This window comes from Zingiber officinale, chromosome 7A (assembly GCF_018446385.1).
Source record: "Zingiber officinale cultivar Zhangliang chromosome 7A, Zo_v1.1, whole genome shotgun sequence".
In the NCBI taxonomy this organism is placed as follows: domain Eukaryota; kingdom Viridiplantae; phylum Streptophyta; class Magnoliopsida; order Zingiberales; family Zingiberaceae; genus Zingiber; species Zingiber officinale.
The window spans coordinates 93,955,811-93,973,029 of NC_055998.1; the positions used below are offsets into that span (position 1 = coordinate 93,955,811).

The 17,219-nt window shown below is 39.9% G+C and overlaps 1 protein-coding gene across 1 annotated transcript; it reads right to left on the reverse strand.

The window, feature by feature from the left end:
- Positions 1-9,503: 9,503 nt before the first annotated feature.
- On the reverse strand, positions 9,504-10,958 carry LOC122001810 (caffeic acid 3-O-methyltransferase-like). The gene is made up of 3 exons (XM_042556750.1): positions 10,519-10,958; positions 9,984-10,359; positions 9,504-9,914 (listed from the first exon to the last, which is right to left on the reverse strand). Exons 1-3 carry the CDS (start codon positions 10,905-10,907, stop codon positions 9,615-9,617), a joined length of 1,065 nt encoding a protein of 354 aa, XP_042412684.1. The 5' UTR covers positions 10,908-10,958; the 3' UTR covers positions 9,504-9,614.
- Between the last annotated feature and the right edge of the window lie 6,261 nt (positions 10,959-17,219).

Sequence of the window (17,219 nt, forward strand, 5' to 3'; positions counted from 1 at the left end):
CATGGCCACTTTGTTGAACCGCTGGATGTAAGCTCGGAGCGATTCACGGGCTTCTTGTTTGATGGCAAACAGGCTCACGCTCGTTTTCTGGTAGTGCCGACTGCTCGCAAAATGGTGGAGGAAGGCCGTTCGGAAGTCTTTGAAGCTTGAGATTGATCCGTCCGGCAATCTCCGAAACCACCGTTGAGCCGACCCAGAGAGGGTGGTGAGGAAAACCCGACACTTCACCCCATCTGTGTATTGATGCAGGGTTGCCGTGTTATCAAAATTGCCCAAATGGTCATCCGGATCGGTGGTTCCATTGTATTCGCCGATCGTCGGAGGTACGTAGTGCTTGGGCAGAGGGTCTCGTAGAATAGCCTCTGAAAATTGTCGATTAATCCGCTCGGGTGATGAGTCCGTGCGGGGGGCTTTTCCTTTTCTGTCATCTCATCTAGGCATTTCATCCGAAGAAGATCCCCAATCTCTATGAGCTGCTACAGCTTCGAGGGTGCGGAATAGGGCTCGATGAAATGCAACGGTGGTCGGTGGTGCTTCCGCTCGACCACCAGACGCTAACGTTGCTTGCTGCTCCGGCCGCTCGGCTGTTGCTTTCTGTTTTTGCTCCACAAGCTTGGCGGCCCTCAACTCGATCAGAGCGTCGAGTTCCTCCGTCGAAAGCGTCACCGTGTGTTGTCGTCCAGCCTCGTCCATTGTTTCCGTTCGGATGCAGGAGCGTTCCCACAGACGGCGCCAAATTGATCCTGTCCGAATGTTGAATCAACGGACGCTTGGCACGTGGCGCTCTCCGGGTCGCTGATGTAGATCTCCGGCTAGTCTTACGAAGCTCCGGCGAACCTGCACAGAAGTCGAGCCGGGAAGGGGTTCCCGGCAGCGACCCTCCGACGCTCAAGTCAGGTAAGCAAGTAAAGAAAAAAGTGGCTCCAAAGGTCTTGAACGCATACCTCCGACGAAGTATGAGGCTCTTTATATAGAGCGGTGAAAGAGCTTCTGCACGTCCACTGAGGCGCATACGTGTCCGCAGCCCATACCTCGGTATGTGTCTGTCAGAAAGCTTACCTGACGCCATACTGCTACAGTCCAAGCACGTCTTCGATGGGACAAGAGAACACCTAGCTGTCAGACTTCGAGTATGGCCTAGCCCTAGGACTTGACAGCTATCAGAAGATGTTCTTGTCTTTCTCTACCTACCACAGGCCGGGGTGTCCGTCCGGCCGGCTGGACGGGGAGTGCCGTCCGGACGGCCCTCATCTTACGCGCCGGCCGGACGGCACTCCAATCACGTCCGGCCTGCCGTTTGCATCGATATGCTGGGGAGATTTTCGGTAGGGTGCTATGTAGGGACTGTTAGCACTATGTTACCTTATATCTTCGGTCAAGCATGACTTCCGCTCGGCCCCTCGTTACTGTTCAATCGAGCGCCGGAATCCCGACTCCTATCCGGCCGGCAGGGAGGTCGGCCCATCCTTCTCCAGTCAGCCGCCCGGTCCACCTGGCCTTTTGACTTCCACGTGGCGTCGACCCCTCAAAACGGGGGCCCCCTGTTCTATCCGCCGGATCACCATTCTATTTTGATTTGAATCCCAACAACTTTAATCTCTTTACAGAATTTGAACCAAACAGTTTTCAGTTTACCACTATTTCAACTTTGATCTTACTGCATATTGATCAAGCTTTGCTGTTAAATCTCTATAAATCCTCATTCACAATTAGCTTAAATTTAATTCATTTTATCTCAAAAATTTAGTACCACAGACTTGCACAGGAATAGTTCAATGACCAGAATTCAGCAGCTTCATTTTGGTTTCAGCCACTTGATATTTTCAGAATTTCAACCTTCCTTGTCTCTGATTAAGCCTTGATCTTTAATTCCTTTCGATTATCTCCTTTATTATCTAATTAATGCAAGTTTAAATTCCATTGTTGCTTGAGAAGAAAGCTTAAATTGATACAACCCTAACATTTCAGCTATTGCCTTCATCACTGCTTTGACAGATTCCAACTTGAACTCTTGATCTCCCATTCACTTTTCTGCATTTACAATTAATACTTCTTTCTTGATTAGCTGGAAAATGATTCCAGAGGTGATTGAAACCAACAGATTTAATCCAAATAGATTCTATATCAAACTGTTTCCACACTTTTTTTTTCTCAATTTCATTATTCACTGCTTGTAGTATCAAGTAATTATAATTTTCTTCATTTCTTCATAACTAATTGATGTGCGTAGATTATATACTCTTTTATGCATGTTTTTACGTACATTTACATACTTTGAGCATGCTTGATCTATGCATTTTTATACTTCCAGCTTTTCTTTTAGCATATTTACTCTTTTGGTTCGGAGATCTGCTTTTTGTGCATTTTCTGTACACAGGAGTCGAAATTGGTGAAGATTGTGCATCCTCGGGCAAGCTTAGAAGAAATTGAAAGGAGAGAGAGCATCAGGCCGTGTACCACACATGGCCGTGTAGTCTTAATAGGAAGGGAAGAGGGCATGGCCGTGTGAATCTCACACGGTCGTGTCTTGATTTGAAGAAATCAGAGCAGATGCCTTACATGGCCGTGTGGATCTACACGGCCGTGTGAGGTTTCCAGAGGCCAAGCAGGTGGTGGCCGTGTGCATCACACGTCCGTGTGAGATTTCCAGAGGCCAAGCAGGTGGTGACCGTGTGCACCACACAGCCGTGTAGCATTTCCAGAGAGCAGAAGGGTCCTGGCCGTGTGGAGTCACACGGCCGTGCAACTTTGGCAGAGAAGGAACTGGACATGGCCGTGTGAATCTCACACGGCCGTGTTGTGGGGCCGTGTGGCGCCCGATTTCCTCCTCTATTTAAACCTTCCTTCATGAATTGAAAGGGGATCTCTCCCCCTTTGGGAGAAGGCAAGATTTGGTGGTTTCCTCCCATTCTTGGGAGGATTTCTGGGCGATTCTAAGGGAGTTCTTGACGATTTTCGACTCCGGAGCGAGGATTGGATCCGAAGACGAGGCTTCTTCATAGATAAGTTTTCTCTTTCCCCCTTTTCTTGGTTTCTTGGATTGGGGGATTTAAGAAATGCTTGTATTCTTCCTCGATTCATGGAGTAGATCTTGTATTCTAGGATTGAGAGAGTATTTGTATGATGGATTGATGTAATCTCTTGTGGATTTGTCATTTTCTTGTTTCAATGACATTGTCTTGCTTGTATCGATTAGATCTTGAATGATTAATGGTGATTTGTGCTTAAGTCTCATTCTTGATTGATTGTTTGGATTTCTTGTGGACTTTGTAAAGATAAACTCTCACTCGATCATCCGAGGGATCCACGTGACAGGTGCAAGCCCGTGTAAGGACGTTTGAGAGATAATCTTGAAGAGGAAATAGGAATATTCAAGAGAGTAGGATGGATCTTGTGATTAGTTTCTTGTATCTTGATAGATTAATAAGTTGTGGGCTTCTATGTTGATATCCGAGGAAGGCATAGTAATAGGTGTGCTTCTGTGTAAGGACAACGTAGGTTCACATCTAATTGATCATATTTAGATACATTTCTCAGTCCTAAGCCGGTTATCTATTGCAAGAGAGAACCGGTAACTTTCTACAAGTGTTTGGCAATTGAGGGATAAGAATTGGTGAACCATTTACATTCAAGAAATCTTACAAAGAAACCGAAACTCCTAGAATCTCCCTTTATCATAACCCAAAACACTAAACCATTGTTTGCTGATCTTTAATATTATATTTGTTTACCTTCACTTTGCATTTGAAACATTTGGATAGTTGTTTAGCTAATTCGCATTGAGACATTTCTAGTGCTTATTCCAGTGCTTGTGGATACGATAATCTTTTATATTACTTGCGACATTTCCGTACACTTGCGGAGCGTAACACTAATGTCTCAATTTGACTGCTTCATAAGTGGACTGGTGCTCACCACTTGAATCTTGAATTCTGATCCATAGTGATTGATCCAGTTGCCACAGCTCAAACCTCACTGTTTTGACAACCAGCCCTATTGATTTCAATTTCAGCAATTTGATACTTCAAGATTCTGTCAACTTAAGTTTGAAATGGCATGGAAGGAAATGAAACACCATTTGTTTCATATAATGCAAGATCCTCACTACTTTTCTTAACTATTTTAAGAGCTGATGATAAAAATTGGTACACCTTCACTCATTCCTTGTGAAACTAGAAGTACATTTCAGTTGTGATTTAGATCCTACAGATTGATTCCAACAGAGTTGAAAACCACACAATTTTTGGAATTCTGTATTTCTATTTAGTTTCAGTTTAGATTGATCTTCCTAGACCCTCAAACCAAGCTTTTTAATTAACACTCAATCAATAATAGCTTGAATTCAATGGGTTACAACTCATAAAAATCAATTTGTAGTTTGGCATAACTTTCACTAATGTAGACAGTTTCCATTTCCAGCTTTTGAGTTTCACAATTCTGCTTCACACTGCACTTTACTGCATTCCACGACATTGGTGATACTTCTTATGCACTCATTTTCATTAAATCCAACTTAATGTCGTTCAACTTAAAGAGAATTTTACAAACTTTTCATTACCGTGGAATTCCTACATTTAATTCTTTCCAGATTTGCAACACACAATGCTGAATTTCTGAAGTTAATGGTTTCAATTTCACTTCTACTGATTTCCTTGGAATTCCTGACCAATCCTTGCAGTTTAAATCTCAATATACTATCTTATTTATCATTCCATCAAATTTATCTTTCCTTCAATTCCTTTCAAATAAGAAGAATCAATAAGAATGTTGATACAATTTCTGCACAGAGAACAATTTCAGCTTCCTTTCATTCTGTTTTGTCACTGTACTCACACTTAAAATTCCATCTTCTTCCCCTCGATTTCACTTGTAGCTATTCCTTTGTTGTATGTGGCATTGTCTCTTTTCAAATGACATCAAATACAAACATTTTCCAATTCCATCAGCTCTCTTTTCCACCAAACACTTTCAGCAACGTGCCAAGTTACTTCTTTTGCCTTCATCACTCTCACTAAAGCTTACAAGACATTTTAATGTACTTCTTAAATAAAATTGTACTCACCAAATTAAATTCCAGTCCTCATTTTCCATTGATCTGATTCCAAATAGCTTCACAATTACATTCAGCAGTTTTTACATTTTAGCAGGTTCTGAAATAAAAAATCTATACAAATCAATTGTGGAAGACCAGGAAAGAAGGGAACACCATTTGTTACTGAAAATCACAGAGTTTCTCTTGAATTCATAAATGATTTAAGGGCTGCCCCCAGATTTAGGTACAAATTTGATACATCAGTTGCAAATTTTCTTGCCATTGCATTTCCGTTTTCATTCTTTATGCAACTTGAAAACAGGTTTTAAAATTAGTATCAGAGTCCAATTGTTCAAAATAGGTTTTGAAATGTGTACTGCTGAGATCACTTCCAATACATTCCAGATTCATAGTTCTAGTTACTGAAATTTCCATCTTTCTTTAATTCTATTACCAGCTAACAAATACTGAACTCCAATTGCCACTCATCCAGTGAATTTCTGTTCAAAATCAGAATTCAGCTTGACACATATAAGTTTCAGAATTTGACTCACGGAGAGAATTTTTACTACTTTCCAAACACTATACTTCCCCCACACTTAAAATTTTTTCAGTCTCGGACACTTAAACTCATCAAGAAATCAAAAATTCAGTAACAAAAAACAAACTGCATAATTGGTTTTTTCAGTTTTCAGTTTCCATCTTTGTGTTTCTGATTCCTATCCAATTCTCAGTCTAAAAATCTTGTAAACTCTGATGAAGCAAGATCAACATTTAACAATACTAAAACAATAGCAGGATTTCAATTTTTGGGTGAACCGATGTCTCTAAACACCAATCCACATAGTAAGGTGCAGGTTCTAAATTTTCTGTACAGCTTCCTGACTTTGTGTCAACTAGTCATCCTTGAGCAACCAAAAATTTCAATTCCTTTTCATCTAGCTTCTTAAGATCCTTATCAATTCATCCTCCAAAAATTTCCAGGTTTTAGCAACTCTATCTTGTCATAACTCATTTTCCGAAATTGGCACAGAAACAGCTTGGCAGTGATGCTCCATTAGTAGGAATTTCTGCATTTCTTTCTTTTCTGATCTTCTTTGAATTTTGGGCCAAACATTGAACTTTAACCTCCAAAAGACTATCTTCTTAACATTCAATCACAATTAGCTTTCCCTTCAATTCCTTCCAATCAAAAAGAGCATTACACACTCTAATAACTTCCTGCTCCTAAATCTACAGATTTCTGCATTTCAGCATTTTGTAAACTGCTTCTCTTTCAGGATTGAATACTCTGCCTTCTCTAATATGATCTCACTTATCACATTTAATTTTCTCAACACTTGATGTCCATTTAAAAAGTAGTACATCATTAGTGCATTGGTCAGCTTTAAGCCTTTTGCAATTCCTGCACATTTCTGCATTTCTGCCCTCACTTCATTTCTGTTCTTGTACCAAATTACTACCCTTGTCTCCATTTTTTTCTTTTCAAATCTTAGATTAAACTCAAAAATACTTCTTAAATAGAGTAATATTTCACCATTTGAGATACCTATCCTTTTTATTTCTGCCCTTCGTTCACTGCCCACAACCTTCATTTGTTCAATTGCTAACTCATTGATTAAGTTTCAGGATTTGTAGTTTCTGAATTTTCTCTTTTCAGAGTTTGTAGAGGTCATGGGAAGGCAAGAATCCCATTTATTTCTGCACATTACAGAGCTTCACTTAAACTTCTCACTTGTTTAAATGTTGTTCCTGATTTTTGATACACCTTGATACACAATCCTGCGTTTATATGTTTCTACACATTACATGTTTCTGTAGATTTCTGCTCCTGAATATGTAGATTTTGTAGGGGATCGGTGGCCGGTTAGAAGGGGGGTTGGATAGCTAGGTCACCCCCAATTCCCTTTCTTTTCTACACGGTTAGTTTGCGCAAGAGGAAATACAAAAACTAAACAATGAAAGCAATAAGTAAGAGCACAACATCTAACTATGAAAAGAAAGAGTAAGACATATAAGAAATCTAACTATGAAATTAAATTCAACCAACATCAACGAAATCTGTTCTAAACTAAAAAAAATAGTAAATAAAAGAAACCAATCCAAACTCGCAACCAAACTACACAAACGTCACACTCTTGTCATCACACAAGAGGTCGGAGATGAAACCACCCAACTCCAGTCGTCAGAAAAGAAGAACAAGTAACTTATGAACTTTGAATCAATCCAAAGCTTGTAATCTTCACCACAGAGACCTCTCCAATGATGAATGTGAGAATCAAATCAAAACTAAAACACACAACTGGAATCTGCCAATCCAAACTTCTGCTCCAAAAGGGGATCTGATGATGAGTGAAAAGTCATCAGAATGAACTTAGTAACACTGGAAGAATGCCTCCAATGTTCGCTGATGAGAAGAGGAACCATCAGATCAGAGGAATGCCTCCAACAGTGCCAAAATAGAAATCTCCGATAGTAGCACACTTGTCATCGAATCCTCTTTCTGGCGAGCTTCCAACTAGTCGGGAAATGGTCCAGTAGCTGTCTTGAAACTCCCTCACTGACGTCTTCACTTGAGAAAATGATCTGAAATGGAATTGGGGGCTGCAGATGAAGAAATCGTGGATGAACAGTAACCTGAGCCATTGTTCATCCACGAAAAATCTACATTTTATACCTAGATTGGAACCAGATTTAAAATCTGGTTTGTCACTAGTTCAATGGAGATTTTAGGGTTTTGTTAAGGAGGATTTGACTTAGGTTAAGCTCAAGAGATAAACTCCTTATGATGGGTTGAATAGATTTGGTTGAACTTCTTCATCAAGTTGGTTAAACCAAACTTGTTTGTGCCTTAGTCATATACCAATTTGGATCCACTTAAATGTCCTACAAGACCAAATGCAAATCGTGAGAATAATATCATGAATTAAAAGAAGCTAGATATATAATTTAGCTCAAAATAATTCTCAATTTGTAAACAATCTATTTTTTGTCAATTAACAAATGTAATTAGCTCAAAATCATCCAATATCAAGCAAAAGGATGTGTCAAATAAATGAGTTATCATCAAGCTCACCCGAACCTAACACCGATTTTCTTCTCGAGCAGTCTTCCTTTCTAGATTCTCATCCCTTAGACCATCGCGCGCATCCTTCTCACTCAACCAGTGTACTCTTCCGCAGCTTCTCATCCCTCGGATGCACCAAGCCTATCGACTCATTTCCCGTGCCATCCTTCTCACCCGGTGTATCTTTTGTTTAACTTCTTGTGTTCCTAAGCTTCTGCACATTTAGACACAAGACATCAAAAATAAATAAAACCCAACTTAATTTGGCTAATCATATCGAAATCAACCCAAGGTACTTACTAGAAGCTATTGTGGAAAAAGATCATGCTCAACTTTCTTATTTGGATGAGGATAAGAATAAAGATAAGTCAGATGATATGGATAAAGATAAGGCTTGATCAAGATATAACTTCATTCAAATAAAAGTTGATCTAGATAAAGATCTGATCCAACTCTATAAAGGAGATGAAGACTCTACATTCATGAACATCAATTCTCTACTCTACGGTCTTCGACTCTGCACTCAAAAGATGAGAAGGCTCTGCTCGTGCGACCGGGGAAGCACTAGGAAGAGTGCGAGGTACTCAAAACTTCTGGACCGACTGACGACATTTTGTTTATATTTTTTATTGCAAGTTGTAGACATGTTTCTCCTCCTTTGGAAAACTTTTGAAAAGAAGACCGCTAGTGGATGAACGTGTCCTATGATTATGCCTTAGACGTACTGATCTTAGGGAGTTGGGAACCAAGTAAATCCATGAATCTTTCTTTCTATTTTATTTATTATTATTCAATTGCATACTAACTTTAATAGAAAGACAAACGAATGAACGAAGAAATAAAAAAGAAAGATAGACGATATTCACCCCCTCTATCAATGCACACTGATCATATAGATGCCGCCCACTTTTATTTTTTTTTAATCAAAAGGGCACTCCATCCATACAATTACCCAACTACTACTCTCTAGTACTATAATGTTCCTATTATTATTTCTCGCATATATTTCTTACCTAAATTCTGAACCAGAGGAAAATTATAGCAGCGACCATCCCATATTTGTTATATAATTATAACAGTTATGATTTTGTAGTTGTTATAACTAAGCTGTTACATAATTATAGCAACTATGGTTTCATAGTTGCTATATAATTGTAGTGACTACGGTTTTATAACTGTTAAAACATAAATGTTAGGTAAGCTACACAGGCATGCACTATCAATGCTTTCATAGCTGCTACATGGGCGACATCCTTGGATTGTGGTAGTAGTGTATTAAAAGAATCAAAATTTGGAATTCTAATGAATAAATATTTAGAAATCAATTTTTGAATTGTATAAATTGTATTTCAAATTTACTCTATGAGCAAATAAAAAAAAAAACATTCGAAACAAACAAACTGCTAAATAAAATGCACGATTTTAGTATTAAATCCCACTGATTCATTTCCTAAACACTGATGATCATCCATCCATGGAATTCTTATTTGAAAGCAAACAGAAGGAACAATTGATCTACTTGATGAACTCCAAGACCCAAGTGCCGGCGAACACAGGAAGAGCGTTGAATCCATAGAATCCTGCTTCCTTCGCCAGCGCCCTGAACTCCTCCACTGTTCTCTCTTTTCCGCCCACGCTGTAGGCCACCATGCACAGGTCCAGCTGGAAAATGGATTTGGCTTCTGGCGTTGCTTCTGGCACCGCCGGAACAACGTACTCGAACACCACCACTTTACCTTTCTCCGCCGGCAGCGCCTTCGAGCAGTTCTTAAGTATCTTCACGCAGTGCTCGTCGCTCCAATCATGAAGAGTCCACTGCAGTTGTTCAAGTGTTAGCCAATCGAACAGATATCGCTATATGTTATCACTGTTGAATCGATTGACCTTTAACATGATGGCGTCGCCGGCGGGAACGGCTTCGAACATGTCTCCGCCGCAGTGCTCCACTCGGGTGAGGGCCGGCGCGTCAGCGACGACGTGAGGGAGGTCGAAGTTGATGCCGTGGATGTGGGGGTAGAAGGAGGTGATGAGGTCGAGGTTGCGACCGGTGTTTCCGCCGACGTCGACAAGCACCTGCACGTCGGCGAAGCCGTCGTAGCGGCGCAGTATGTTCTTCATGACGAGCGAGGAGGCGCCCTTCATGGCGTCGTTGAACACCTTCTTGAACCGAGGATCTCGGCCTAGGTACTCGAACGACGTCATGCCGAACGCCGCCATCACCGGGTGGCCGCCGTTCAAGATGGAGTCCGTCAAATAGCGCCTGAAAATTGAAATCACCACGGAAATCTGAAAAGTTATCTTTTATACTTAAATTAAAGTGTTTTATTTTATTTTTACTTTGTAAATTTTGCAGGGTATCATTAGTATTTATTATAATTTAGGGCGTTAAATGAAATTTTTTGCAAATTATATATCGTACCACATGTCGATCACGACTGGATCCTGATTAAGCAGGACTAGATTAGCCATCGTGCCGCTGTCGTCGTTTGGAACCAAGTACTTGCAAATTGGAGCGGCGGAGTACTTCCGGCGGCCGCCGTCGGCGGCGCAGTCGACGACGCCGTTAGCTGCGAGCAACCGGAGGATGCGCTCGATAATGTCCGCGGCCGACGGGTTGGTGGTCGGCAAGCGGGTGGCAAGGTCCTCGGAGCTCAGCGCGGCCGTCGGTCCGGCTTCCACCAGCATCTCGAGGAGGCCGAGCTCGATGGCCGTCTTGAGAACCATGGGAAGGACAGCAGCGGAGGAGAGCTGCAGCGCCAGGTAGCACGCCTGCTCCTCCTCCTCCGGCGACAGCTCCGGCAGGGCCATGGGAGGAAGCAGAGCAATCAAGAGAGGAAACAGAGGGAAGCATCGAGGCCATCTAATCCTTACGTTTTTATAGTAAACATTCCACAATGTATATTGTGAATTAATTAAATTTTAATTGCGAAAAGAGTAACATTCACTTTTTTTTTCACGTGCAAAATTTAAAATACATAAAAAAAGTACGCATTTATTTATCATATTTATCCAATCACATTTTTTTTAAAAAAAAATACCTCGTGTCGAACCCCCAGTCATTGACTTGAAGTACAATTAAAATCTCGAAAAATAAATATAGAATTTTACAAATAGTTTTTTTCTCTTTAAAAAATTATTTAAAAAAAACTTGTTAGCAAATTAAATATGGGATGAAATTAATATTAGACTACGTGATTACAGTTTGGAGAGTCTATCAAAACAATTTACCGATTATGATTGAATCTTATATGTTTGAGGTTATAAGTGAGTTTTAGTATAAACTTATTTATAGATTTAGATAAGCACGAATCAACTCAAATTATAACTAATATATGGTAGAAATCATTGAAGATTATCAACTAAGTCATCTCGACATATAAATTAAATTAAATTTATTATATTTAAATTTAATTAATTCATCACAATGGCCTAGCAAACAGAACGATCGAGCAGTAAAATAGTCAAGTAGTAAAGCTGGCAGAGCGGTTGAACGGATAAAGCAACCTAGTAGTAGAACGATCGAGCAAGCAGATCAGTTGAGTGGATAGAGCAGCTGATCGGGTCGAGCGACCAACTGGCAGAGCTGCCAAGTGGGCAATGTGGCTGAGTTGCAGATCTGGCCGAGTGTTCGACTGGGCAGAGCAATCGACCAGGTAGTGAGGCTGAGTGAGTAGATCGACCGTCTGGGTAGTGCGATCGAGTCACAGATCAGTTCCGAGTGTCCGAACAGGCAGAGCAACCGACCGGGTAATGAGACCTAGTGAGCAGATCGATCAAGTTGTAGAGCGACTGACCAAGTAGAGCAGCCTAACAGTAAAAGGCAGGATAGCCCGAGCGACAGAGCAGCTCGAGCAGGTAGAGTGACCAAGCGGCCGAGTGGGTGAAGAGGACTGAGGCCTGCGATGGACGTAGTTTCCTTGAAATAGATTCACCCCACTTCCGGTTGTGCTTCGAGGTTTTGTCAGGTCATCTATTTTCCAGGATACAACAGGTAATCATGATGCACATTAAGCACTGATGGTCATGACGAATTGAGAAGTACCCGACTGCTATCACGTGTATTCTGCCAAGCAAGATAAGCACGACAAAGGACGAGGAGGGGTAACGTAGGTGGAGAGCTTCAGCTTTCTGTGTGTGTCATTTACCTGTGATTGCAGCCTCCTTATATAGGAACTCAAACCAATAGACAGCATTAATGATCAATTAATGATCATTACTCATTGAGTTGTGAAATGACAACGTTTCATTCAGCCATTTAAATACAACATTAATCTGTAATTTAATGCATCAGTTACACACTTAAATAAGTAGCAAAATGATTTATGTGGTAAAATATTGGTTGTTCCACTTGGATAAATTTTGCCTCTATCGGTCCAACATTCGATGCTTGCAAGTCGTGCTCGTATATGAGTCAACTTGGTTCAATACAATTCGGGGCCTAAATTTGCACCCCCTGCGTATAGGACAGGTAGGTTTTACCCTTTGAACCTTTCCTTATGAGGATCTGTTTACTTACTAGTTGACAGTAGACGCGATATCCTTTAACTGTTCTACGGTCTATGTAAACATTGACATATCTCACCCAAGACTCTCACTGATACAACTCAGTTCTCATGAGTGTATTCATTCTTGGCTAGGAACACACTTGGTTTTGTGAGAAGTCCTAAGAATTGTGTCTCTAATTCTTTTCGAAGCGACCCCACTTCTTTCTCACATAGGTGATCTCTTAAAAGTATTCTGTAGAATCGTAAAGTTGCTAGAGGGGGAGGATGAATAACGTTCGTCAAAAATCGAGAGTTAAAAATAGTTACAGATCGGAATAAAGAAAATAGAAAACAACGCTAACATAAATGATTTTATTTGTTTCAGAACCTGTGACGACTCGTACTTTAAGGCCCACGATCGTCGATCGCTTTCGTTAAACAATCACTATTAGTTCAAATAATTAGTTACAAATATTGAGTACAAGAACTGAAATTAGTTATTACTGACAAACAGAATGGAAATTGAAATCTCTCGTTCTTTGAACTTCGGAGCAGCCTTTTGGTGTCGTCGGAGCCTTTTCGGAGCAGCACGCAAGAATGAAACTTGTAGTAGTTGATGTTATGAAGTTGCTGGTCGAAGGCCCTTATATAAGCTCAATCCTAGTGCCTGGAACCCCTCAGAGTGTCTGGACTATTACTGACATGGCGATCTCTCATTGAAACTTTATCCACGAAGTTTATCCACTTTTGGGTGCCAAGACCCCATCCAGGTGCCTGGACCTTTGACGTGGGCTCAATTGACGCGCTCCAACTTAGATTCGAGATAATTTTTCTGGTTCTGACGCTCCGGGCGCCCGGATTGCGCGGGCGAGGCTGGTCCGAGCGCCCAGACCTGCTCCGGTCGCTCAGACTCTGGGCTCTCAAATCCCTTCCGGACGCTCGGACTCCCTCTTTTCAGCCTTTGAATTCCTGTAAAAAGGAGTTAGTCCAGGCAAATAACAATATATTTATCCTGTAAAATAGAGTTAGTACAATATTAATAAAATAGAAGTAGAAATTAGATCCTATCTCATCGAGACCAGGATCTAGTTAAAGTCTCAGCTTAGGTTTCCCAAATGGACCTAAGCTGGACCGACGCCAACAGTTCTCTCAACCGAGAACGTGTCCTCACTGGATCTCTCCTCCAGTTGCTTACCTCTTACTTACCAACTACAGTGGCTTGACTTATCTTTTAACCCACCAGGTCTTTCCCTGGTTGTCAAGTCCACAGACCCAACTGGACTTTGACTGGTTGTTAGGTCATGCGGGCCTAACCAGACTTTCTCCCAAATATCAGGTCCCGTAGGCCTATTTAGACTTCGCACTAGCTATCGGATCCAGTGGAACTAGCCCAATTTTAGCCTGGTGTCAAGTTCTCTAGACCCGTCAACTCCTGCACACTTGGTAAAGCAATTAAACCATAAAACACTCTAACTTTAACGTAACACCCACGAAATGATAAGCTATACCTATGTGTATTCTTCTTTTAGAATAAAATAAAAAGAGGAATGGAAATAGAAACCAAAATGAAATAAAAAGAAAGTGAGGTTAAGGTTTGAACCTTGAACCTCCCACAAATGATAGAGTTAAATTGGGGATGATAACCACTAGGGTAATGAATGATATATGAATAGAAAAGAATGGAAATTGTAGTTAAAAGTAAGAATATAGTTAAGTAAAGGAACAAGAGAAAATCAAGTAGCTTACCTCCTCTTCCTCTTGGTTAAGGAAAGAAGCAAGCAAAAGCCAAGTTGCCTTCCTTCCTTCTTTTCCTCTAATTTCGTGGGAATTAAGAGAGTGAAGAGATAGAGGAGTTAAGGGGATGAATGAGGACATGTTTCATTTACATGAGAATAAATAGGAATGAGAGAAGAAAAGGGAAAGAAAATTAGTTAATTCTTCCTTCTTCTTCTTCCTCCTCCTCCTTCCTCCTCCTCCTTCCTTCTCCACCGAAACCTAAACCTCTCTCTCCCTCATTTCCAAAATCCAAGCTAAGGTTTTCTCTCTAAGAAAACTAATTCCTAAGAAGGAGTCTCAAGGTTTACTCCTTACAAGAAAGAGAAAACAAAAGGGAGAACTAGGAAGAGAAGCTCCTTCTTCCTCCTCACAAGGGTACCACTTTCTTTAGGAACAATAAGCGAAAGGAAGTAAGTATCCCCTGACCTGTGGTACAAGTTGTTTACGTATTTTCCATGAGGTTAGAATGCTTAAAAACCTAGGATCACTTCCTTGAAGTTACGGCCATGATCATTACTAGGGTTCAAGGAAGCTTAAAATTAAATCTAGCATGCTCATGGATCCCCTTATGATATGATATAAATTTAGCTAGATATTTATGCTTGTATGTTGTTTAGAGCTTGATCTTCTTCTTTATAAAGTTTCGGCCATGAACATTTCTAGGGTTCAAAGAAGCTTAAAATTAAATCTAGCATGCTCATGGATCCCCTTATGATATGATATGAATTTAGCTAAATATCTATGCTTGTTTGTTGTTTAGAGCTTGATCTTCTTCTTTATAAAGTTTCGGCCATGAACATTTCTAGGGTTCAAAGAAGCTTAAAATTAAATCTAGCATGCTCATGGATCCCCTTATGAATTTAGCTAAATATTTATGCTTGTATGTTGTTTAGAGCTTGATCTTCTTCTTTATAAAGTTTCAGCCATGAACATTTCTAGGGTTCAAAGAAGCTTAAAATTAAATCTAGCATGCTCATGGATCCCCTTATGATATGATATGAATGTAGCTAGATATTTATGCTTGTATGTTGTTTAGAGCTTGATTTTCCTCTTCATGAAACTTTCGGCCATGAACATTTCTAGGGTTCAAAGAAGCTTAAAAGTAAATCTAGCATGCTCATGGATCCCCTTATGATATGATATGAATGTAGCTAGATATTTATGCTTGTATGTTGTTTAGAGCTTGACTTTTCTCTTCATGAAACTTTCAGCCATGATCATCTCTAGGGTTCAAAGAAGCTTAAAATTAAATCTAGCATGCTCATGGATCCCCTTATAATATGATATGAATTTAGCTAGATATTTATGCTTGTATGTTGTTTAGAGCTTGATTTTCCTCTTCATGAAACTTTCGGCCATGAACATTACTAGGGTTCAAGGAAGCTTAAAATTAAATCTAGCATGCTCATGGATCCCCTTATGATATGATATGAATTTAGCTTGATATTCATGCTTGTATGTTGTTAGAGCTTATTTTCCCTCTTCATGAAACTTTCGGCCATGAACATTACTAGGGTTCAAGGAAGCTTAAAATTAAATCTAGCATGCTCATGGATCCCCTTATGATATGATATGAAATTAGCTTGATATTCATGCTTGTATGTTGTTTAGAGCTTATTTTTCTTCTTCATGAACTTTCGGCCATGATCAAATTAGAGACCTAGGAAAGCTTAAAAAATTGGATTAACATGATTATGACTTTCCTTATGATGTGATGTGAAGTTAGCTTGATATTTATGCTTGTATGTTGTTTGGAGCTTATTTTCTTTCTTCATGAACTTTCAGCCATGATAAGGATCAAGACCTAGGAAAGCTTAAAAATTGGATTAACATGCTTATGACTTTCCTTATGATATGATATGAAGTTAACATGAGATTCTTATGCTTGTATGTTGTTTAGAGTTTAAGTTCATACTCTTGAACTTTCGACCATGATGGGTTTAGGAGCCTAGATATGCCTCACATGCTACGTTACGAATTAAGAGATGTTATTTACTGATTCCATGCATGATTATGTCTTTTTTATGATAGGTGATGTGTTCATTTATGTATACCTATGAACCATGCATGATAATGTCTCTTATGATGTGCTATGTGCTCAAGTATGCATGCTTTATGATATGACAAATAATATGCTCATTTATGTATGCTTGTGATCCATGCATGATAACGTCTCTTATGATGTGCTATGTGCCTAAGTATGTATGTTTTATGATATGATAAGCAAAGGCCTAAGAGTTGCTTCCCTTTTTGTTGGGATTAGAAGCACTCTTTATGATATGATAAGTGAAGGCCTAAGAGTTGCTTCCCCTTGGGGACTAAGAGGACTCTTCATGATATGATAAGATATGATATACTATGTTATGACATGAATCATGATATACTATTTTACTTTGTATGGCTTGTACCAAGGGTGGGCTCTATAAGCACCCCTAGGCCGACGGACTATGAACGGGTCTAGTAAAGGGATGGACTCCTTAGTACGCCCCTAGGTCGACGGTCGTAGTACGGACCTAGATCCCTAGTAGGTTCGGGGCTAGCTACCCTGTCCTAGGGATTGCACACATTTATGTATATATGTGGTACAAGCCGGGCCCTCATGATGATATTATGTTCAAGTACTATATGATATGTTTTAAGACATCTTGCATATGACATGACACATGTTTTAAAAGACATCTTGCATGATATGATTTATGATATGATATGATATGCCTTATGATTTATATGACATGATGCTCTTATGATTTTTGGTATGATATACTTTTATGATTTATATGACATGATGTTCTTTTATTGATGATATGACACATCATGATATTTCTTTATGATATGCTATGCCCTTATGATTTATATGACA

Excerpts from the sequence above, each read along its gene's own strand:
- LOC122001810 (XM_042556750.1), bottom strand. The coding sequence starts at position 10,907 with ATGGCCCTGCCGGAGCTGTCGCCGGAGGAGGAGGAGCAGGCGTGCTAC. Across the intron at positions 10,360-10,518 it reads CCAGTCGTGATCGACATGTG|GCGCTATTTGACGGACTCCA; the intron begins GTACGATATATA and ends TTCAATTTTCAG. Across the intron at positions 9,915-9,983 it reads GCGACGCCATCATGTTAAAG|TGGACTCTTCATGATTGGAG; the intron begins GTCAATCGATTC and ends GAACAACTGCAG.